This window comes from Micropterus salmoides, unplaced genomic scaffold (assembly GCF_014851395.1).
Source record: "Micropterus salmoides isolate LMB-PRFRI ecotype aquatic unplaced genomic scaffold, ASM1485139v1 Ms_hic_scaffold_5, whole genome shotgun sequence".
NCBI lineage: Eukaryota > Metazoa > Chordata > Actinopteri > Centrarchiformes > Centrarchidae > Micropterus > Micropterus salmoides.
The window spans coordinates 19,294,057-19,319,077 of NW_024044237.1; the positions used below are offsets into that span (position 1 = coordinate 19,294,057).

The window sequence follows — 25,021 nt, forward strand, 5'->3', positions numbered from 1 at the left end:
GTATTACCCTTTTTACTATTGCATCCTATTTGAGGTCAAAAAGTAACATCAGACAAAAAATGTACACTATTGCTACCATTAAAATGCCATGTTTGGGATACTTTCAGGCAGTCATTTGTTTTTGACCTTGTGCATGATTTGTGCTCTGAGTCTCTCAGTTTAAGAGCCCTTGATAGCCTTGGAATAAGTCATAAGTAGCTGGGTTTACAGATCTTATAGCTAAAATATAGCTTATATAATTTTGTCTTCAAAAAACTGTCCTAGTGTGAAGGGATTGTGTAGTTTCAATGACTGTAAAAGGGCATTTTTAAGTTGGATTCTGCTGCATATCATGGAAGTGATGTTAGGGACAGACAAAGAAAACGTAACAAATATTCACTTTTGTTATTTGTCTTTTCTTCTTCCTCTCTTACAGGTTTGTGAGCAGAATAAAAAACACCGTATTTGTGCTATGAGTTTCAAAGAGGAAGCACAATTAGTATTACTAACATCAAACTACAAATTGACTCGTAACCATCACTCCAACCAAGGTGGTGAGAAACTTGGGTGTCATGATTGATGACCAGCTGTTTTTTTTAGACCATGTTACTGCTGTCTCTCGGTCATGCCGCTTTTCTCTATACAATATAAGGAAAATCAGGCCCTACCTCACTCAGTACGCCACCCAGCTTCTGGTACAGGCCATGGTTATCTCTTGCATCGACTATTGCAATGCCCTCCTAGCAGGTCTTCCAGCTTGTGCGGTGAAACCCTTACAAATGGTTCAGAACACAGCAGCACGTCTGGTTTTTGATCAGCCCAAAAGGACTCATGTCACTCCATTACTCAGTGACCTCCACTGGCTCCCCGTGGCCTCCAGAATCAAATTCAAGTCACTAATGCTTGCATACAGAGTGACTACTGTGTCTGCACCCATCTACCTAAACTCCATAATACAAACTTACGTTCCTCCAATGAACGCTGCCTGGCTCTGCCATCCCTTCACACAAAGCAATCCCAGTCCCGGCTATTCTCATCTGTGACACCACAATGGTGGAACGAGCTACCACACGCCATCAGAGCAGGGGTGTCCCTCTCTAACTTCAAGAAGCTCTTGAAAACTCATCTCTTCCGAGAACACATCCTCTTATAACTCCTCTAACTCCTAACCTCTAACATGCACTTCCTGTGCTCTTCTTCTTCTATCCCCTAAATGATCTTGTATTGATTGCACTTTTTGTTAACTCTTACTTCCTTCCCTAGGTATCTACCCCATTGATGTGATATGTACTGTGAGCTCTTACTAGTATGATCAGAATCAAGTTCAAACCCTTGGCTTTCTGTGAATGCTTGATAGTTAAAAATGTCAGGTTAGGTGATTTTCTTTCTGTTAACCTGTATGTTCTCAGTGCTACCAGCAGAGGTCAATGCTGCTCTGATAGTCATTCTACACAGAGCTAAATTCCATGAGTATATCTTATTTGCACTGCCGCTCAGTACACTAAACAAAACCTCAGCATGTTCTCCTTCAACACCCGTGCTGGTGTAACTAGGATAACTATTCTTTCCCAACAATTTATTACTGTCTTAAAATGCTGACTGTTAAAGGTCATCTGAAAAAGAGTCTGTAACTTAGTGTAGTATAGAAAAGGCAGCCGGGCCCATTGGCTACAGAAAGTGCTGGCCCTGTTTGCCCTTTAATGTCAGCATCTTACTGAAGAAAAATATATGGTGGCTGTGCTAGTGGCTTCAGTAGTTTAACAGTTGCAGTCAATGGCATATTTTACTAATAATAAATCATCATGACAAGATTTGGAGTGAAACAATTGTGCTTTGGCCTTTACCGAAGTTGATTCCTCATGCTGTGACCTTTTGTATTTTTGCCTCCAGCTCCTAAAGACAGCTACATCTTTTCTTTTTCAATTGTGAATACATGGCTTTTGTACAAGAGCAAGGGTGGCAGAAGTTGCAGTAGTAGTTTTTGTAGTACTATTCTAAGAGGAGTGGGAGGAGAAAGAAAGGGTTACTCTACCAATTTACACATAAGGATCAGTTTATGCTTCAAAGAGGATTACACAGGCTGTAGGCATTATGGGAAATGTAGGTTTTGGGGGTGTGATTAATACTAGCTCATACTAAAAGTTAGGACGTCTTTGCCTACTTTGCTTCAATTTTGACCATTCTCCTCTTTAATCTGTCTCTTACTCTCTAAAGTTTGGTAACTTCTATCTCTTTAAGAGGATGTGCAAGCTAGATTACTTTAAGTCCTTCAACTCTCCTCATGTTCATAGTGATGTAGTGATTTTTTATTTTTTTTTTTTGTCATCCGACCTTCATCAGCTATCTGGAAAATTAATCTTTAGAACAACTAAATATTCCAATATTGGGCACCATTATTCTCCATTAGAAAAACATAAAACCAAGAAGAACTACATTTTCACACTCCATTTACTCCAAATGGCTTGATAAGTAACCAGTTTACTACAATCCAATTCCTGGTGCAGACAGTATCGTAAAGCCATTTTAAATGGAGCCCAGCACTCAATAAAAACTTAAAGCCAGAGTGCAGGACTGTTACATATTCATTTAGCTGATGCTTTTATCCAAAGCGAAAATATAATGAAAATATACAAATGCATCCATATAAATGGATGTTATATTCAAGCCCCTGCCAAACAAGTTCCCACAATGCTGATTAAGCCTATCACCACCTGGTAAATCTCTCTGTATTTCACAGGTTACCAGCGTTTTGTCTGTGGGAACTGGTAGTGATGTGCTTTATACCAACCAGCAATGATTGGTTTGCCAGAGCTGAAGGGAAGAGCAACCGTAGCGACAGCAGCAACTGGTACAGCCTGCACGTCAGAAGCACATGTGTGTAATTACTCTTACTGTCGTAAGGGAAAGGGGGGGAACAAAAGTTCCGCACTGCAGGTTTATGTAAAAGTGTAATTTCAGTAAAAAAAAGAGCTCAATGTTACATGTTGACCATTTGCTATTGAATTACAACAGGAGATAATGTATTAGGTGTTCATTGATTTGAACACAGAGGGCACAGGGCAGCTTCTCTTCATGCCCAATTAAAACACCAACTTCCCAAAGAGAATAGTGATGGGAAGTAAACATAATCCATAGAACTACAAAATTGTAATGGCCCTTTAAGGAGCAGGAGCAGGGGGGATGTATGTGCGTGTCTGGGTGTGACAGACCCAGAACTCTTGCTCCTGCAGCTCATTTTCTTATTCTCTGTGTGGGTGATTAAATAAGCATGCATTAGTGCCATGTGTGTTCTTTGTGTGTGATAGAGATCGATCCCATTTTCACATTTACTGCTGCTTCCTTTTTTTAAATGTATATCAGGAGTAATTTGTTACACAACCAAACCCTAGGAGTAGCTCTTTCATGACGTTGTGTGTGTGTGTGTGTGTGTGTGTGTGTGTGTGTGAGACCTTGAGGGAAGTTCAACTCACTGTGGTTGAATGCTTGAGCCGTGTGTGTGTGTGTGTGTGTGTGTGTGTGTGTGTGTGTGTGTGTGTGTGTGTGCGCGCATCTAAGTATGTCTTTTTTTTCCTATTGTATGTGTGTGACTGACTTCTTTGATGTTTCCCATCCCTCCAGACAAAATGTCAATTGGCTCAAAAAGCATTATACTCTAAGTGCGTGCGTGCGTGTGTGTGTGTGCCTGCAGGCTCCTGCTGTGCTGCAGACAGTCTCTGAAGCATGGATTTGTGCACATTTCCCTGCTTTAACAATAAAAGCACCTGAATAAGTGTAATGTTGTGTGTGCACACAAAATCACAGGACCCTTACATATAGGCACCAAGCCATGGATGCAAACGCACACAACAGCTAATTATTCACAATAGTAAAATCCTCCCCTTCCTCTCAGTATCATGTGTGTACGGCTCCTCACCGACATGTTTTTATTACTCACATTCATCATAATCGCATGCACACACACACTCTGCTCTATATCAACGTTATCTCTCCTCTCTATTAGCTGCTTACTCCCTTCATCTCTGTCTCCTTCACTCCTCCCCGTGGAGAACATACTGAGCAGAACGAGGTCAACTGCAGACAGGAGTCAAAACGGAGGAGGTTGGACTTTCCCTTCTGCTTTTGTGATGCTACTGGTAATTTGTGGCCTTGCCTGCTACAGTTTAACACTAGACATCGACACTTAGAAGACAATTTTCAGTAATTGCAACTTGTATGAATTAATATGCAGGAACTTACACACACAAACACAAATCTGCACATGCACAAATACAATAAAGAGGTGTGTGTGCACTGACATACCTTTAATGAGAGTCCCAGTGACCAATTTGTGCAGGGACAAGGCAAACTTTACAAGTCCCTGTTTGCAGCGCTTGGCACACCCCGTCATCCTGACTGTGACCTGGGACACAGCTGGGTGAGCAGGGCCAGAGCAGAACAGGGGTTTCCAGGTCCAAATCTGCAGCAGGAGCTGTAGCAGCACTCTCAGATCCAAGTAGCATTCAATGCAACTTCTTCTGGTGGAGTTTATGAATCCAACAGAGAAAAAGAAGCAGAGGAGATTGCGCTCTTCTTACTGTGTCGCCCTTTGTCCTGCTGAGCTGGAAAAACAGTGAAAAAAAGAAACGGTGATCTTCCCGTGCTTTTCCCTCCCCCACTCCTCCTCCTCCATCCCACCTCTGAATGTGTCCAAATTAGTGACAGCTTGAGAGCGAGGTGTGCACATAGAGAGAGAGAGAGTAAGAGAGAGAGACAGAGATAAAGTGTGTTAAAGAAATACACTCTCAGTGTCCAGGTAAGACAATTACATCTAGTTAGATGTGATCTTACAATGCTCTTTCCTAAGAAACTTCCTTCAATCTGCAGTCAGCCTCTGGGACTGCAGTAATGAAGCAATCTTGTGAGCTCTTCTTGGTTTTCTCTCTCTACTTCTTCTTTTTGTCCGTCCTGCTTATCATTCACCCCCCTCCCCTCCCCTCCCTTTAAGTGGGGAAGCAGTAATCCACTTTCAGCACCAGTGACAAGGGACAGCTCCCCATAACGCAGAGCAAACATACTGAGCTCGTTCTTTTTTCTCTCATTTTTCTCTCTAGGCAAACACACACGCACGTACACACACACTCCTCCATTTACCCCTCCCACAGCCCTAATAACACATTAATACACTTCATCCATTGTTAAATTGAGCTGCGTCTTTATTTATGACATGTTGGCAAACATCAAATTCAACAATTCTTTCCCTTTAAAATGGGATCACCATTGTTAAAAGTATGATATACTTGATATACTTTATATAGATACCTTGAAACAGAGACTACATGTCCTTACTGATAGTCCACATTATGATCAGTAAGTGTGATGATGTTTTGCAGCTTCTGTATTCTTCTGTTTGTCATTTGTGACATCTTTTTCAGGGGGAAAAAATCAAAAGTGAAGTTACATTTGACACATAATTAACAAATATTATAACAGCAATAAAGCACTTCAAAATGACCTAAAAAGGGGAAAATTGGCAAAGAAAAAGCAACAAGAAAAGCAGAAAAGGGCATTAATATAAACGACTTGGGTGAAAAATGGTGACAATTAAAGGAGAGAATGACACATAATTAACAAATATGACCTGATTGCTGCATGAATAAAATGAAACAAGAAATATCATTTTATATTAAATTAATATTAAAAGAATAACCAGAAACAGTAAGGTAATTAAATATGGATTGCGTAGAAATAGTAATAGCACAATGTGTAAATACTAAACAAGTAAAAGTTCTCAATTCAAATGTGAAAGTATTAATATAGATATAAAATATTGTATTAAAGTATACTTAAAGTATCAAAAACAGAATTACCTAACAGGCAGAATGGGAGTGTTTCTTTTCAGTATATACTATATATATATATATATATATATATATATATATATATATATATATATTATTGGAATCTCCTATTCAATCATATTGGTGAATACAGTGAACATGTTTTATTTATAATAATGTTTATTATAATTTATTTATATATCATTTAGAGACATGCTGAGGAAACCAGTTGAAAGTGCTTATGTTTGTAGACCATCTAAAAAACATTCTATGAAATGTTTAAAACTGACTTCTTAATATCATCAGTGATTTAGAGGCATCCAGACTTTCAATGAAAAAGGCACAAAAACAAGCTAATGATAAAATCACTATACATGTAAATAGACTGTATTATAGTTTTTCTTTTGTGTGTGTAAATACTGAAACAATATTGTGTTCTACTGTTCTATAATAATATTTTGTGTTATTATGATTAAGGATTTGTACATTTTTATAGAGGCTATATATTTCATGTATTTTGGATCCTGGCAGCGTCATACTTTTTTCATGTCATTTTGTCTGTTTAATAGACATACAGCTGAGTTTGTGCTGAAAAAAAAAGATACCATGCATATGAGGTGACGGATAGTTTAAAAAGTGACAACAGTGGATCTTGTTTTATATCTTGTAATATGTTTTGTATGTAAAATCTTAATCTGTAAAGTAACTGTGTAGCAGAGTAAAAAGTATAAGTTGCACAAAATGGAAATCCTCAAGTAGCCAGCTCAAAATTAGTACTTTGTGTACTTGGTTACTCTCTGCCACTGAAGGTACTACAACAGTACATTAATGTTAAAATATGTTTAGGTTATCGCAATATCCTCTGCTTTATAATCTTTCTTTATAATCTTATAATTTTAAATCCCAATCTCAACTCATCAGTATTACTTCAAGGCAGCATCTCAAAGAGCGGGCTTACCAATCAAACGATCGAGTTGTATTTGACCAGTCTTGTAATGGATCAAATGCATTTGACCTTTCCCAGGCCCCTGATCCATCTTGACCAGCCATTGCACAGCACTCATCATCATCATCATCATCATTTGACATTAGCACATAACTCGAGTCCAAAAGAGAGACAAAAAGAAAGAGCACAGGAGAGATAAGTAAGGAGAAAGAGGATGCAGGGACGTAATCTTATAATGTCCTTCTGGGCTATATTTAGTCTTGAATCACATATGGTTCCTGGACTGAGGGCTAGAACACAAAATACATTTTAAAAAAACAGCAATAACTGTAATGTAAAGAGGAGGAGAAATGAAGGAATAGATGTAAACAGACACTATGGGGGGAAGACAGAAAGAGAGGCAAGCAATGAAACAATAAAAATGCAAATGAAAGGCATAAAAAACACAAGGAATAGAGAGAATTGATGGAGGAGAAGGGGAATGAGCTGTGGAGTCTGCCAAGAGCAGGTGGGGTGTAAAACCCAAAGCCCCATACGGTCTCAGGGTTATTTGCTATAAAACAGAAAGGCTCGCCAGGGACCGGGATCAATACTTTTCCACAGACTCTGAATGTTCTGGTTCACACTTCATGAAAGCAGAGGAAGGTGGGATGAAGGAAAATGCATGAGAAGTATAAAAACAAGAAAGAAAGAGGAGAGGCGGTTCAGCGGAGAAAAAGAAGGGGGAGGATTGTTTGCTGAGGCGCCACCACTGTTTTGGCTATTAAGCATGAAGGAGATTACTGTGTGGGGGAATTTGCATAAACACGCTTCTCTATTACTGCACCCATTGTTCATGATTAATGAGATTAGGGTTGCCTTTGCTGCACAGATTCGAGGATGTAATAGCAGCTAATTGCTTGTCTCTTCCCAAATTAGAAGTTGTGTTATTTGATGTTTGTTTCAACATGGATTTGCTTAAAGTGATGACGCTCTCATTTCTGTGCTGGCAGGATAGAGCGTACCTGATAGGCACTGTGGATGATGAAGACATGGAGAAAATTGAAAGGGAACTAGAGAAGAGATATAGAGTTTCATGGCGCACAACAGCAATAAAGCACTTCAAAATGACCTAAAAAGGGGAAAACTGGCAAAGACGAAGCAACAAGAAAAGCAGAAAAGGGCATTAATATAAACGACTTGGGTGAAAAATGGTGACAATTAAAGGAGAGAATGAAGATTGTATGAAAGAGTTGAAATACAGAGATTAAGCTGTGTGAAGAAACAGTACAAACAAGGAAGAAAAATAACTGAGATTGGCTTGAAGTTTGAAGGTGAAAGTAATAAAAAAGACAAAAGAAGAGGAGATGGAAGAAGTGAAGAGAAAAGAGAGGACACAAGGGGGTGAGAGAAAAAGAGAGGGGGAGGCGATGGGCAGAAAAATGAGACAAAAACAGAGGAGATTGCTTTGCTGTAGCTGTAGATCTGTCAGAATTGAATCACAGGCGGCCAGCTGGAAGCTCTGATAGTGCTTTGCCTATAAATATAACAGGGACTGAGATGGACTGATACAGCCAGAACGACAGACACAGTAGATGGTGGGAATAAAAGGGGCATTACACCACTGTGGAGAGAAAGACAAGATCCAAAACGCCAAACATGTGCACATATAATAAGCATAACCGCTCAGCAGCTGGTTATTTTCATGTGATGACATTCTTAGCGTGTTTGCATAATATGACAATATCCCTGCGAGCTCTAACACTTAGCAGACACATGCCTACAGTGACACGCACACACTCAGCAGGGATAGTAACACAACCACAACTCTGCTGTATGACAGACTCAACACAACAACCTTCCAGTATCAAGACCCATCTGCCCAGACGCAGCAGCGGGAGGACACTACTTTTAGAGCTCATCTCCGGGTGTGAGCAGCAAGAGTAGCCCTGGAGGTCTGGAAGTCGACTCCAGACCAACCACCACACTTGAGCCCCAGGACGCTCCAAGTGGCAGTTGCAGTGATGGAGTGACAACATCCCTTCTGGGTGAAATTAAAACCTCAACATGCCATCCCTCCTCTCCTCTTTCTCATCTGCCGCTCCTTTTCCAGCAACACCCTCCCCCCTCCTCCCACACACACACACACACACACACACACACACACACTCCTGCAAAAAGGAGATATCCCCTGCAGTGCTGACACACTCTGAGCCACATATGCAGAGCACACACAAAACACAGGGAAAGCTCCAGAAGTGTCTTTAAACGTCACCACAGAATATTTTTGCAGGAAGCTTGAGCCCAGCTGTTGTTGTTATTGGCACCCCTGTGACAAGTCATGCTTACAAACCTCCTTTAATCTACATCTCCTGTTTCTCTCCTCCGTCACCTTAGAACTCGCATGTTGGCCTACATATGGAGAGTCAGAGCTGAGCTTGGCATCATTAACACCCAGCACGGAAAATTAATTAACACCGATGTCATTAACTTATGTAAACAAGACATTAAACCTACACTACTGTGCTGAGGCGTGTGCACCGCATATGTTGGAGTGTGTGTTAATAATGAAGGTGAGTCTCCCAGGAGAGTGTAATGAGAGTCCTGCGGGTCCAGCTAAGCTTCTTTAAGCTGATTCAAGGACCTGCTGCGTCAAGAAACTGAACTGCAGTTTATATTGAAGCTTTTTTAGTTGGTGCAGTGCAGGACTACAGTTGTTGAGTGTGTTGTTCATGCTTGAATGCAAGTATTCAAATACTTTAAAAGTAGCAATAGCACAATATAAAAGAGTTTAATTACAAGTCTTGCAAGCAAAATGTATGGCCCCTGTGTGTATTATATATTATTGCATTATTATTACTGATGCTTTAATATGTCAGTAGCATTTTAGTGTTATAGTTGGTCAAGGTGGAGCTTATTTCAACTAGCTGATATACTGTAGGGTAGATTAATCTAGAACAGTGCGTCATATTTTGTATAGAAAATCTTGTTCTGTAAAGTAAAGCTGTCAAATAAATACAGTGGAGTAAAAGTACAATTTCCCCACTGAATTGTGATAAAGTAAAAGTAAAAAGTAACACAAAATGTAAATACTCAAGAAAATTACAAACAAGTATCTGAAATTTGTACTTAACTACAGTACTTGAGTAACTATAGCCTACTTCCACCGCTGCAAAAATGACAGTGTAAGATGCATAACAGCTAACTTTTCTGTTATTACTACTACACTACTTACTACAACAACTATCTGTGGTATGAGAATCTAGAGTGTGTCTGTGTACTAAGTAACAGAGACAGGAAAAGAGGAAGAGGAGCAGAGGTTAAAAAAAGTATTTTTGCTCACAGTTTGGGGTACTTCCTGCTAAACTCACTTCTACACCTATACCACACAAACTCTATTTCTCTTCTTCCTCCACCTAGTACTCTTTCTGCTGAGCACGAGAGATGACGTTCTCAGAGGAGCTTCCAAAGCAGCTGAGAACTGAGAATGTGATTATTAAGGTCTTTTTTTAAACTACTTGACCACTCCTTGGTATGCACGTCAGCATCATCCACTCTACTAAATCTCTGCTGAAAGCATCTCTCTCTACCACACACACAGTACTGCCCACATTCATCCATGAATGGCTGCCATCTAGTGTTCATGAATGGGAAGTGTTTAGGTAAGGTTAAAGAAAATGAAGCTAAGTTTCATAATTCATTATTAGAGAACCCCATTTTTGCTGTCCTATGAAAACCATGTATCTCCAAAACATTTACCTTTCATGAGCTAAGATTTAAATTACTTTTATGACAATGCATTTTTCAGATAATCAATTAGGGTTTAAAAGTTTTTTTAGCCCATACAGACACGCTTCAATTTATCAGAAATATTTAAAATCAATCATTTGGAGATACATGGTTTTGGACAGCAATGTATTATCCATGTGGCCAAATTTCAACCCTGATTTGATTTTAACAAGAATTTGTAAACCAAAATGTTTTAATATCTTACATATGTTTACATACACACACAGACACTGGAGTGACAGTTAATATTATATAAACATTTATTCTCTGTACAGTCGTAAGGAATCAATTGGGAATCAATATTTTCAATTAATGATAGAAAAATACGTTTGCTGCACCATGACCACTCCACACCCATACATACATTAAGTAGCAAAAGAACATCATACAGTGTGTTGTGAAATTGTATAAAATAAAAAAACAATGTGAGCGTGCAAACATAACATCTATTAGGCATGAAAAACAAAGTGCCACTCATACAAAAAGACAGTAGGTGGTACATTGGCATATTTTTATAATATTCTCTACAAAAAATATCAGTGATAATCTCTTTTTTAAATTTTATCTTCTAGATATCATATGTGTGCAAATTCCAGAAATCTCCTGGCTTCTTTGTTTGAAGTAAACCCCGTAGACCTATGAGGACAAGGAAACTGATAAGTCTTTGGAGTCTTTTCTCGTATTTGGCTTTGTGTGTAAAAATCAAGTAAGATGAGCTTCGGGTACAAGGTTGGGTCGGCACATTATACAGTGAGTGTTGCCTTGAAAAGGCTTTTCATACAGTGAATGTCCCTTTAACCAACGGTTCGTGTCACAGAGTCCAGAGAGGCTGATGAAGCAATATGCCACATGATCTCTCAATGTTTAACACAGTGTTAAAATGTGCAGCAAGATGCAGACGTCCCTCCAACATTTTCTGTCTTGGTTGAACAATGTTAGTGAATGTTGGCATCACAGGCAGCTTATGACAATGTGATTGATCTTGGCTTCATATAGTTTGTAGTGTAGTGTTTGTAGTGTTTTTATCAGTTTGTCAGGATCTGTTTGATTGGCAGCCGCTCCGGCCTTTTTACCTGGCAAACACAACGTCCTATCCATTCCAGGATGGTGAATCCAGTAGGAGGGACTCTGACACAGGAAGTTCTTCCAACAAGGATCTGCTCTGACATGCAAATTAATTCTCAGCACAGAGGCAGGAATCTTACACTGTATTTTGTTTGACATCTTAAGTTAATCATTTTGAGGTTTAGCGGCCGGCCATAGGTCACTGCATGTTCATAGGCTGGTAAAGACAACGTGAGACGATTTTTTGTGATTGGTTGACCTGAGCCTGAGGCAGTGTGACGGCGTCTCCCTCGCTGTTTGCTGAGGTGGAGGTTAGGACGGCCCCTCAGAGGACTGCAGCTATAGTTGGCTGAAGGACAGACACGCACACACACACACAGGACACACAGGACGAAGGGAAAAATTTGTGAAAATTGTCACACAAGTGTTAGTATCTTTAAGCACTTTTTAAAATATCAATTACATTAGATTCGATTTCACTTTAATTTTATATTTATCTGGAAGTTGTTTTACTGCTGTTTCACATACATAAAGCAAAACATGCATGACAAAATGAAAACATTCGACCATACTTTGTGTAGACTGATATACAAACACAAGGACACAGCGATGCACACAACTGACCATTCAAACCTTGGCCACTGGCAGTTAAGGTTTTCACCAAGGAGTTTCTGTAATCCTACAAAGACACTGACAAGATAGTAAAACACTTATAAATCAGATGCAGTAAAATCTAGGATAGAGGGGTGTCTTATTCAATATTACTATACTTACTCGTGGACTCTGGACCATTATGTTTGTTGTATTCAGGACACTGAGTCAGTGGTGGTCAGTCCCATACATGGTGTGGACACTGTTTGAACCGAGACCATTAGAGCCAAGCGTTTGGACACTGATGTGGACTGGGACGCTCAGGTCAACATTCTCCAGAATACACTGTGGAAAGTGAATGCAGTGGATGGCTGTTATTAAGTTTAACAGGATGCAACAATGCACAGCTGTTAAGCGTCAGGAGAGAGACTGATACCTTGGTGCACGCTGAGCTCATGACAGACTTGTGAAAATCCCCATCTACAAACACCTGAGAGGTGACACGAAATAATACAAGAAGCTTTTAGACCAATGCAACTTCCAAAGTCCATGTGTCTGTCTGCCTGCTGCTGTAGTTTGTTCTGCCTACCCTGTATCCGTACACAAATGTGCCGTTACTGCAGCCCAGCTCATCAAGTGGTGGCCTCTCCCAGCCAATCATGAGGCTGCTCTGCCCAACTGTTTTGATGACCTCAACAGAGCGAACCTCAGCTGGAGCTTCTGCAGGTGATCGGGCAAAGAATGATCAAGCACAGCACCCTATCTTGCTTGTACAATGCAATGCTTGTGATGCTGTTAACACAGGGTACAGTACAGCCTAAATGTGCACTAATATATTTCTTTGTTAAATAGCAGGTTGCTTTTATGGTTTACCTTTAACTTTAAAATTCTACCACAACAAATGAGCATAGCAGGATGCTCCTGTATACTGAACTTACTAAAGAATTCAAACGATTTAGTAAAGGTTTATAGGCATGTGCTGTAACGCAATGTGTTAATGTATGTGAGCAATAAACAGGGCAATGTCAAACTGCCAGAATTTGTGCTGGAATATTATACAACATTATTTTTTTATTCATTACAAAAACAGAGAATGGCCCATATCTAAGCTGGGTATAATCACATTGCAGCAGTGTACAACTAAAAAGTAATAATCTACAATCATTAACTGCAATATTATGCACCGAAGCTACAACATGTTCTTGTGCAAAGTTTTAGCAAATGCTGTTTTACTGTCAAATCAATAAAGGCATTTCAACTTTGCATAAAATATGAATTTCTTCTATCGGGGCTTTGAGCAATGGTGTGTTTTGCCTTTGTGTGAGTAATCTCAATTACCTGGTCTTGCTGACTTTGTTTTTTCAAGAGCAGTTACAGACTTTCTGGCAGACTTGTTGGATCTCTCAGGAGAGCGATGGGCAGAATGAGCGCAGGATGCAGCAGATACAAGCCTATCATATGTAGGGGAAGCACCATCCGTTTTAGAAGGCCTGTTAAAATGATTAGCCTTGGGGGCAGTTGATATGCTACGGGCAGTTGTGTCTGAGGCAGTGGTTTTTGGATTGGTGTCAGAACTTATGAAGACATCAGAGTCGAAGGTTAAAGGAGTAGAAGCTGTATGTTTTGCATCAGACAGGTCAGGAATAGCAGTGATTTTCATGGTCTGTTTTGGGGATATTGCTCCATTAGTGGCACTGCTTGAGGTGGATTTGCTAGGTGCCATAGTGGCAAATGGAAAGTTATAAGAGCTAGAAAGTGCAGACGTTGTGGTTTTAGATCTGTCTGCTTTAAAGTCAGTAAACATGTTGGTACCGAATGTAACACTAGCAGATCTTGAGGAGACTGTATCAAATAGTGTTGTTGACTTATTAGTGGCAACATGTGTGGCTGTCACGGCTGGAGTGTGCTTAGCTGGGCTCGAAGGAGTGGTGACTAGGAGAGAGTTGGTATGTGATATACTGAAAGTGAGGCTCTGCGTCTTTGTCTGAGAGGCTGGTCTCAGGTCTGTATGAGCTGGAAACGGGAGACATTCCCTGGGCTGAGATCCTCTTCCTCTGCTCACTGGAGCCTGAGAGAAACACATTTGTTTAACACATGCTAACATCATATTTGGCTACATCTTCTTCATGTATCTTGTGTGCACACGTGAGTTTGAATAACCACTTGAAAAATAATTTAAAAAATAATACGCTAAGAGTAATGTTACTCACACTTCAACACTAAACTGCATCTATGTAATGCTGCATGTTCAGAAAGCTTCAGTATACCTGATAGCTGCTCATTAAAGTCTTCTGCAGTTGCTCGTGTAGGTTGATGATCTTCTCAGGGCTACTCAGCCTCCTGCCCCGGCTCACACGTGTGTTGGAGGAGGGAGGAGTGGGACTCCGTGAGGATCCAGTCGAACTGGCCAGATCTAGGGAAGACTTCCCTTTCATGTCTGGATGATGAAATCCAAGATTCTCGGGTCCACTGGTTACTTGAACTGATCCACTGGCAGCGGGAGAGAGCTGTGGTAGGATTGAGAATAACATGAAATATTAATGTCAAGTTAACATTGAAAACTTGTTATGGTTACAATACACAAATGAGACTATGGCTGACACAATTGGCAGCTTCTTTCTCACACTAGTATATTACTTAAAGGACAGATTCACAATGGTAATGATTACAGCAAGCAAAACCTGTTTCTATATTCACCTGACTACAGTTTTAAAGGAAAATGTCATTATTTTTAAGCCTTGGCCGTATTTTCACATATGTTGGGGTCAAAAAGACTAGTAGGTACTAACAGGTTTTTGAATCCATGCAGTATATGGCTTTCGCGTGAACCGGATGCAGTGCAGTGACCCTATGAACAAAAACAAATCCTCTCTCCAACTCACGTTTCCACTGTCGTCTTCCTACAACAACTCACCTCTCACGAGATTTCAGAGCATGAATTGTCCTAAAGCGAGACATCTGTCCGGTTAAAAACAAAGGGTGTTGCTCGGAGACACTTGCAGGCATCCTTTCCATGATGCTGTCAGACACCTGCCAACTGAAGCCATCTACTGCGTGCATTCCAAAACTTGTACTTACAAGTTTTGACACCAAAATATGTGAAAATAGGCCCAGATTTAAAAAGAATTATTTTATGCTAGTGCTCTAATTAGGAGCGCATTTCCCATAAAGTCAGTTGTAAATAAAATCTTGGAAGAGATTATCTTTTGGAGACCATAAATGAATTTGTTTGTTCTGTAAAGCAATGTAGCATATTTTTTATTAATTCAGGTATAGTAGCACAAAAAGGAAATACATTATGGAAGCCATGAACTGCTGTCGTTCATGTTCATTCATCAGAATTATTTCAGAAATTGAATGTAGTAATGGCTTATTTTTGCTGTTAAAATGCTACATCTACAAACATATGAACCAAAGAAATATTTGAATATAAATGTGTTTGTATCATATCACCTGTGCCGTAGTGATCAAGCTCGCTTTCGGTGAAGGAACAACAGGTGATGGTGTCGCTTGGACGCTGGCATGCTCTTGCACTGGTGAGTTGGCATTTTCCTTTAGTGTTACTGTTGATGCAAGTGTGACTTCACTACTGCAATCTTGATGTTTTGTCATTGATTCAGTGGTGACTGAAGATCTGTGTTTTTCACTTTTTAATTCTCTACATTTTACTCTGGATTCAGTTGTGAGTCCATTTTGGTAATGCTGATTTACAACTGTGGGTATGGTGGAGCAGGTCTGATCAGGTGTGAGCCCGTTGGTGTAGTCTTGAAATTTAAAAAATCCTGGTGTAAACCAAGTACTATAATCCCGGGTCTTTACGTTCACGCTCCGTGGTGTGAATGCTGCAGCGTAGTCCTGCAGAGCCGCGTCACTGAGCAGCTGCTCAACCTGCTGCGTGAGTGTGGAGTCCACACAACCTCGTCTGTGCATGGCCTTCATCATCTGAAACAACAAGCTGTTCCTCTCCTGACACTTCACTACCAGGCAAGACAGCTTGGCCTGTTATTGGACAAAACACCTGTCAGTCAAACTCAACTGTTATTGACACAGGACAAAAGCTGTCAGTACTGTTAAGTGTTGCAGCACACAATAATAATAAAGGAACACTTAATAAAAGAATAAAAAGCTATATGTCTCTTCCCTCACCTTTAAAGGAGCTATTTCCAGATCATTCTGGCTCTTCTTTTTCAGGAGTGCATCATACTACAGTACAAACAAAGTATAGTATTAAACATGTGAAAACGACTGTATATAAGATAAAGATAAAAACTTATCAGCTCATAACATACAACTAAGTGCTTTGATCATCATGGACTGCACACCTTCACTCTGATGTCATTGTAACGTGTCCTGAGTGAAACGAGAACAGTGCCCGGATCCTCCTTGCTGCCCTGACCTCGTTTAAGAGCGATGTACTCTGAGTTTAGCTCCTCTAGAGCCACCGTCTGGGAGGTTTTTACACACCAACCCACACACACACACACACACACACACACACACACACACACACACACACACACACACACACACACACACACACACACACACACACACACACACACACACACACACACACACACACACACACACACACACACACACACACACACACACACGGGAACAGATCTGTGATGAAGCAACTGAAGAACAGTGAACCACTCAAGACCTTCAATTTACTCACAAACAAGAAATAAAGAATGTGAGCATTTTAACCTGGTCTGTCTGTACTGCAGATTCAGATGTGGTATGTGTTTTAACTTCAGATGAAGCATCAACACATCACACAGATTCAAATATCAAATACTTATATTAGTTAGTTAATTAACAGTTAGAATAGTTAGATCAAAATTATAATAAAGCGCCACATACAGGCACTAAGAACTAATTTATGGTACATAACAAATGAAAAAGAAAGATAGTCTGCCACTCTTACCTTGGCTTTGAGCTGAGCTGTAAGGATGTTATATTGCTCCTCTATTTGTGCCTTCAGTGACAGAGCATCAGTCTTCTCCCTGACCAGTCCTGTCAGTTCGCTCCGTAGCTGCTTCACCTACGGAAAACACAAACACTGGTTAGGTCTAAATAAATGATAGACACAGATAACAGATAAACAATGTCTTTACTTGAGTTTGTCCCTGGAAAAGTAAGTGAAAAGCAATATCAGAGGGAGTCCAAACAACAGGACATATTTAGGGCTTCATATGGTCTTATGAAGGCTAATTAGGGCAGGTGCTCTGTCAGAGCAACTCCAAATATGATGTTTTAACTCTGTGTACTATATGTGTTTTAATGTGTGCATGTCTTTTTGTAAAGTATATCTAGTTCAATACCTGGGTTATGAGGCTGTCGTTTTCCTTTCTGGTTTCCTCCATCTGATTGGCTACATCTGTCAGCCTCATCACCTCGTCAGCTGCGGCCTTTCTCTCTGCTTCCTCCCTCCTGACTTCCGCTTGATGCAATTCACTGTGCAACATATTGGTCTTACATGCCACAAATGTGAACATAAACACATTAAATTAGGGGAATCTCCACTCTAACCACTGCTCCTATTGACACAAGTCAAGTCAAGCTCTGTAGCATGATGAGGATGCTGTGTCGTCTTTCTCTTTCAGATTGAGATTAAAAGCTAAAGCTAGTAAGTGGACCTTGAATTGGGATTGTTTTGTCCAACTACTGCTATTTTGTTTAATCAACAGAGTGTCCAAAGTTAATATATATTATTTTCTATCACAACAAATGTACACGAACGAAGTTGTGTAAACTCACATCTACATGGCTCTTCTCCAGTTCGTGTCGCGACCTCTTTAGTTCTGCTCCCAAAGCTTCAGTCTCCCTCATCAGATCACTTTGCACCTGTTTTCCATCAAAAACATGTTGCATAAGTAGAGAGGTCCCGCTGTGGTCATCCGTCTGACATCTTTGTGTAGCATATTCGTCTGTCCCAACAGAAGTCTTAGTCTTCTTCGTCGTAACAGCAGTGTTTGGATTCAGCAGATGCTGCTTCTGATCCCTCCCTTCTGTTTGTGTTTGGCTGGGCAGAGCAGCTTGGAGGCTTTCCTCTCTTAGGCCCTGAAGTAATAGCTTTATATGCTTTTCTTCTGTTTTCAAACAACCGATTGAACTTTCAATTCTTTCTTTTTCTTCTTGCAAACTGCTTACTGATTTTTTTAACTCGCCTTGGTCTTCTTGCAAAGTGGAAGATGATTGCTCCTTATCTCTCTGTTCCTTCAGACACTTAAGGGAATTGGTTAATTCGTCTCTCTCCTGTTTCAAATAGAGCACTGCCTGGCTTAACTGGTCACTCTCTGACTGTAAACGTTGTACTGACTGCATGGTTTGATCTCTTTCCGCTTTTCCCCTTGAGAGAAATTCTAACAGTTTCTCTTTTTCTCTTTCGAGAGCAGATAAAGCCTCAGTTAGATGCTCTTTCTCCTCTTTCAGGCCACTTGTAGACCTTATAAACTGGTTACTCTCATCTTTCAGCCCATAGACTGTCCTGGTAAGCTGCTCTCTCTCCTGTTTGAGACCAGCCAGAGATTGAGAGATGCTGTCTCTCTCCTCTTTCAATGCCCAAACTGTCCGAGTTAACTGCTGCTTCACTTCTGTCTGTGTTTGGACTGACATTGCCACCTCTCTCTGCTGCTCTCTGAGAGAATTTATGTCACCAGACAGTTCCTCTTGTTCTGTTTTAAGGCTCTGGACTGACTTGGTCAGCAGGTGCACTTGATCAGTCAGCGAACTAACATGCTGACTGCTTTGCATTCCGTTCTGCAAGGGATCATAGCAATTATTATGTTGAGAACCAGGTGCTGAAGCTGTAGTCAAATTGTCTGGTTGTTGACTGGACATCAGCTGTGGTTCTTCCCCGTTTAACACCCTTTCCACCAAAATGTCCACACATTCTTCAAGGTTGTTGTGTTGAAAACTTCCTGATATTGCAGCTGTATATTCACCTTGCAATTGAGATCCACACGGTTCCTTGTCAAAGTGTGATTCCTCCATATGCTGTTGGCTCTCCTCTAACCTTTGCTGCAGCTCCATGATGGTATTGAGATCATCCTCAGTCTTCTGGTTGAGTTCTGTGATCAAACACCCTTGTTCCTGGTTCTCCTGCTCCAGCCTGACTCTGTCCGCCTCTACGATGGTGATATGCTGCCGTAGCTGTGTTTCCCCCCTCTTGATTTCCTCTTCTCTGACCTCAATGTGACCCAGAAGCTGCCGGATCCGGTCTGCTAAAGCCCGGTTCTCCTGATTCAGGGCCTTGACAAGATCATCCTCCCCATCACTGGCAGGTAGTGTGCTAATCTGAGTATATAAAGAGGTAGAATTTGATGAGTGACACACTACTTTATTGAAAACTGGTCATTTCAGTGCTATAAAATAATTGGGAATACTGCAGTTGCAACATACCTTTTCTCTTGAAGACCCCTGCTGTGCCTCAGCTTGTTCTTCCTCTGCCTCTTTCCTGAGCTGTAATTTCAGTCGAGTATTTTCTTGAGCCATCATCTGCAGCTGCTCCTGCGTGTGCTGCAGGGTGACTTCCAGGCGGTTACATTGTTGTTGAAGTGCTTCAAGATCCTCCCCCAACCCCAAGCTCCTGTAGGCTTCCTTCAGGGCATCAGATTCCTCACTGGGGCTTTCCTCCAGGTTTAGGATCTCACTAGAGCACCAGGTCCCCAGTTTAAACTCCTCTAGTGTCTCTGCAGTCAATGAAAGGGACTGGAGGCTGGGGTTGGTTTTGGAGCCAAGGTGGCAAAAGAGGTTCAGAGGATCATTTTTAGGTGGAGTTTCTGTTTTGGCAGAGGAGTGTTCCTCTGTATTAGTCTGTGTGCTCTGCTGCAGCCTGGTGGTGAACAGGTAGAACTGGAGATGAGTGAGGCTGGCCTGTTTCCTCATTTGAGGTGTGATGGACCTACACAGAGATCACAGATGTGGAACATTCATTTATTTAAACATGAAAATGACAAAACATTTAATATTATAACAAAAATAATCCAAATGTATGTATCTGTCAGCTATAGTAAAATACTGATATTCAGATTCACTTTACAAGCATTTACAATAGGGGAGGTGGTTATGTAATACTCTAAATCCTATCAAGAGAGCTTTCACTATTCAGGAGCATTCAGCCTTTTTATGCTGTAATACCTTCTCATGATATTACACGTAGGAATTTACAAGATTAAGCTGATAGTAACAGATTGAATTTTTATTGCTCCTTATGTTATTTTTAACAATATTTGGCCTGTCTACAGTGAGCCACTGGTGAAAATCCATCGCAGAAAACAACTGACTACATTCAAAATAATCATTTGTCCCAGATCGATCACTTGATCTTAAATGTGTTTGTCTAGAGTTGTAAAATAGGAATACAGGAATTTGTGTGATTGGCACTAATAATCCTCTTGATTCATACAGGACCTCAACAAATGCTCCTTATGTGAGTATTTTATTCTCATGAACCCATAATTCTTGGTGTCCATACTCATAATGGCACTGAATTTGTTCAATCTTATAAAGACCTGGGAATTTGGTTAGACACTGTAGCAGTCTCATATTTAAACCAACAGGCACAGAACCAGAAGAACGGGTTTCTTTTATCGTAACAGAGCATGTTTTCTTCTCTTGAGGACAGAAAAACTGTTGTGCAGTCGACCATCACGTCTGTTCCCGACCTGTGCTTGTGAGATGTCCTATATTCTCAGGTTGCTCATTTCCACCTTAAAGAGGTGGTATTATGCTCATTTTGAGGTTCAAAATCCTATTTAGGGGTTGTACCAGAACAGGTTTACATGATTTAATTAAAAAAAACTAACTTTTTTTTGTCCTACTGCACATTGCTGCAGCTCCTCTTTTCACCCTGTGTGTTGAAGGCTTCGTTTTAGCTATGGAGCAATACATCTTGCCTCTAAATGATATTTGTTGGGAGTTGCACGTGCGCACTTCCTAGTTAAGGACTACTAGCCAATCAGAAGCAGAGAAGGGTGGGCCAATGAGAATCCGGTAAACATCGCTTCGTTTCAGCTGTACATGTTGCCAACCAGCTTGACAACATAGACTGGAGCAAGAGTTTCAGAGTGGTGAGTTATTAATCTGTAACAAATGTATCTTTCATCCATAAAGTTTTAACTGAGCTCTGTCTCAACATCACAGTAACAACTTTATGTCCATCGACTGCCTGGAGGGTAGCTAGTGTTTGGAAGGGAGAGGAGAGGTGTGCTGCAGCTCAGCGTTTTTCCACCGGTGTTTTTGAGGGCGTGTCGGACTAGCCGCTTGGCGAGCGTTATATGAGACACATTTAGCTTTCATCCCTGTGACGTCATAGGGATGAAACAGAAACAGCTAGACTACAAACGAGCTGTTTTCAGGCAGTTCAGAGCAGAGTTTTCTGTGGGAGATGGGAACTCCCTTTGGGCTGGACTTTGGGCTTTTTCACTTTGCAAACCTATTACATGCACAAAAAGGCATATAACTCAATAAAGGAAAGGGAAAAAGCCAAAAAGCATAATAAGACCTCTTTAAAACAACTTGATGCAGTTTACCTCTGTGCCCTGTGTTTCACTGCAGCAGCCAAATATTACTCAATATATAATATATAATAAATAATACTCATCACTGTGTGCTGTATGAAAAAGTTGGCTGCTCGTCACTAGCAATAAGAAGAGAGCTGCACACAGCACTGTTGTTAATAAATGTCTCCTACTAGACCTCCCACTATTATATCTCTTTTCAAATTTAAGATCATCAGATGAGATCTCAGGAATGGCTTACACTTGATATCCCACAAGTAAATGGTAAACTTGGGAAGAAGGTTATAATAATGATGATGATTATTATTACGTACCTCTCCAGAGCTCCCCATTGAGAAATGTCCAATGGTTGTAGTATGTGAGAGATTGTTGGAGGGCAGAGCAGGACTGCAGCTGGGCAAGCTGGTCCCAGGACCTGTGCACGTGGACTCAGGGACTCTGGATGACTGTCTGGGTGTTTGGTTATCTGCATCCCCAATGATCTGCCGGAGTCTGTGGTTCGCACCTCTCAGCTCATCAATCTCCTCCATCAAGGAGCTTTCAGACACCTTCAGCTGGTGCGCCTCTGCCTTCATTTCCTCCACCTTGCAGCCCAGGAAGTGGCTGTTCTCCTGGGCCTCCTGGAGCTGCTCCATCAGTCTCCTCCGCTCTGTCATCCCATCCTCCTCTCTCTCCAGCAGCACCCTGAGATCCTCCTGCAGGCTCAGGATGAAGCCTTGCAACCTGGCTTCATTTGAGTTCTGTTTTGTGTCTTTCAGTTTAACTCTTCCCCCTTGTGTCTCTTTCTTTTCCTCATCACCCTCTCGCCCTCCTTCTCTCTCAACTCCCACACTTGGCTGCCATTGCCTCCTCCTCTCCTCCTTTCTCTCCTCTTCTCCTTCGCCCTCTCCTCTCATGGAAAGTAGCCTCTCTTGTTCTTCCTGTTGTGTCACAGTCCCGGCAGTGAATCTGACTGCACTGATCGTTGCCACGCCAGTGGCAGCACTCACGGTCATGTCCAGTAACTGCTTTTCTAAAGTGTAAATCCGGTTCTGTAGGCCCTGCTCTCTGTCCTGGGCCAGGCTAAGCTTTTGCTGGAGTTGGGTTTTAAAGTTCTCGAAGTACAGGGACTGGCGACTCATCTCCTCCTCTTTGGCCTTCAGCTGCCTCTGACAGCGCTGCAGTCGATCCCTCCATACCCTCTCCCCTCGCTCCTTCTCCTGGGTCTGGGCCAGATGGAAGAGGGAAAGAGAGAAAGACGGAGGCAGAGAGAAAATATTAAAAAAGAGATACTACAATAGAGTCTGGAAACCCAACCTTATAGTTATACTAGTAATCCTGTTAATCAAACTTGTTTTAATCTGTACTGTGTCTATTTTGTTTTTACTGTGCATGAGCAAACAAACCAGTTTCCCAACTGGGAATTAAAAAAAAAAAAAATCTATCAAACCACCACATTGTAATCATTTAAAAACACATATACAATACAAAAATTGTCTAACAAATGTAACTTGGATTTCGACAATTTAATTTACATTTACACCAAAAAGGTAATTAAATCCCAGCAAGAAAAATCTAACTTGCATTGACATAATAATGTAAACACTTTATCATTTAAATGAGACTAACTGTGACATAGGAAACAGAACCATTGTTACAGTTGTGACTAAACTGCATGCCAGTAAGTAAAACATTGTCCTGTATAGTATACATATTGCATCTTTGTGAGTTAGTCAGGATTGTTTACCTTACATATTAAATATTTTGTCATATCTTTGACAGACAGATGAAGACAGTCTCTTTAGAGCTCTGTTATTTGTCACATGTTACTTTAAACTTGTGCTGATCGCAAGGCCAGACAAGTGCTGCCAGTTATCCACTTTATTTAAGTTATGTTAAAGTCAAGGTCTATCTCTTCTACACTGAACTTAGTTGGTAAAAACCTGTGACTAAAGTCAACCTGCAAGACTCACACATCCACTATACTATTCATGCTTTACATCCATGCCTATTGATGCACTGACGGTTCCTAAGCACTCACCATGTTCCTGACCTCCTCCCTGAGCATGTGGAGTCTCTGGTCCAGCCTCTGGGAGTGTTGCATGCTGGGGAGGTGGGAGGCAGTAGCTAGCTGTTAGAGCTGTAGCAGCAGGCTAGGTTTACTGCACAGGTTGCACAGGTATATCAAAAAATCTACAAAGTTGATTCAGGTTTTACCTTCCAATTTGAGAAAAGCAAATAAAATCTCCTACACTGAGTAATTCCAGGGGAGATGTTAGCAGCAGAGTGCTCGCATGTAAGTGTGCAGAGTAGTCAGGTGCGAGTGATATGTGATATCACCTTGGCCAAAAGTGAGTATATAGTAGTAGTGTGTGTGTGTGTGTGTGTGTGTGTGTGTGTGTGTGTGTGTGTGTGTGTGTGTGTGTGTGTGTGTGTGTGTGTCACTGGATCCCCTCTCCTCAAGTCTCTCACCTGTTCCTCAGGTAGCTGTTAGACTACAGGGTTGAAACTTTCTGCTCCAGGACCTTCACTCTGTTACACAGAACCCGCAGATCGAAGTTCAGGTCCTGGTCAGTTCCCATTAAGTGTGTTACCATGGTGACAGAACTCCTCTGGTACCTGTAGTGTCTGACCAGGTCATGTGATCCTCCATTGGTTAGCCTGTGCCCACTGGGTGAGTTTTACCTGTGGCACAGAAACTGATCGTGTCAGACTTAACTCAGTTCAGGACAACAAAACGGAAAACTGTTACACATCTTCTCTGCACCACTCTGCAGTGCTTGTTTTTTTTCCATCAAAAAAGACAAATAGAGACATAGAAAAAGATACACAAGCATCTATTATTCATAATGTCACCAGCTTGGTGGCAAGTCGTCGAGCACAGGTACCTCTCAGGTTACCTCGTCTCCTAATTATCCTGTCAGTCACATTTCACGAATCCTTTAATTCCATAACCTTAAAGGGTAGGTTCACATTTTTTTCTGTCTTAAAAATATTCTCCGTTTTTGGTAATCATTCCCCGTTTGTCCTGATGGTTTTAAGCTTTTGGCTAATGCCAAGTAACTAAATGCAGGCAAGAATACATAAGTCAGTGGATAACCAGTTCACATTTGTATAATCAGAAAATCTTCATTTGCAGATTTTGATTGGTATTCTAAAAACAGTAAAAGTCATGCAACTTTAAATTAGAGTAGTCTTAAAGATAAATTTGAATAATAACCTGGTCTTTTTGCTCCACTGATTGTAGTTTCATCTTCTCAATCCAGCGACGACCTTCCAGTGAGTTCAGTTTCTGCTCTGTGAACTTAGTTGCACCTTGTTTCCTTAGAAACGTCACAGACTTTGGA

General features: G+C 40.9%; 2 protein-coding genes across 2 annotated transcripts in view; both read right to left on the reverse strand.

Annotated features, from left to right (window-relative positions):
* The window catches only part of LOC119889158 (Kv channel-interacting protein 1), a 58,914-nt gene extending 54,372 nt beyond the window's left edge, over positions 1–4,542 (reverse strand). The window contains exon 1 of the mRNA XM_038700034.1: positions 4,279–4,542. Within this exon, the coding sequence (XP_038555962.1) occupies positions 4,279–4,366 (88 nt within the window). The 5' untranslated portion in view covers positions 4,367–4,542. The remainder of the gene's footprint in view (positions 1–4,278) is intronic.
* Positions 4,543–10,745: 6,203 nt separating this feature from the next.
* Positions 10,746–24,271, reverse strand: LOC119888413 (early endosome antigen 1-like). Its single transcript, XM_038698969.1, is given in 16 exon segments — positions 10,746–12,510; positions 12,602–12,655; positions 12,755–12,885; positions 13,504–14,233; positions 14,433–14,672; positions 15,619–16,164; positions 16,312–16,368; positions 16,488–16,610; positions 17,099–17,215; positions 17,496–17,645; positions 17,932–19,470; positions 19,576–19,992; positions 19,994–20,077; positions 22,010–22,900; positions 23,716–23,779; positions 24,174–24,271. Coding segments are annotated over 16 exon segments (5,358 nt in total). The 3' UTR covers positions 10,746–12,393.
* Positions 24,272–25,021: the final 750 nt, after the last annotated feature.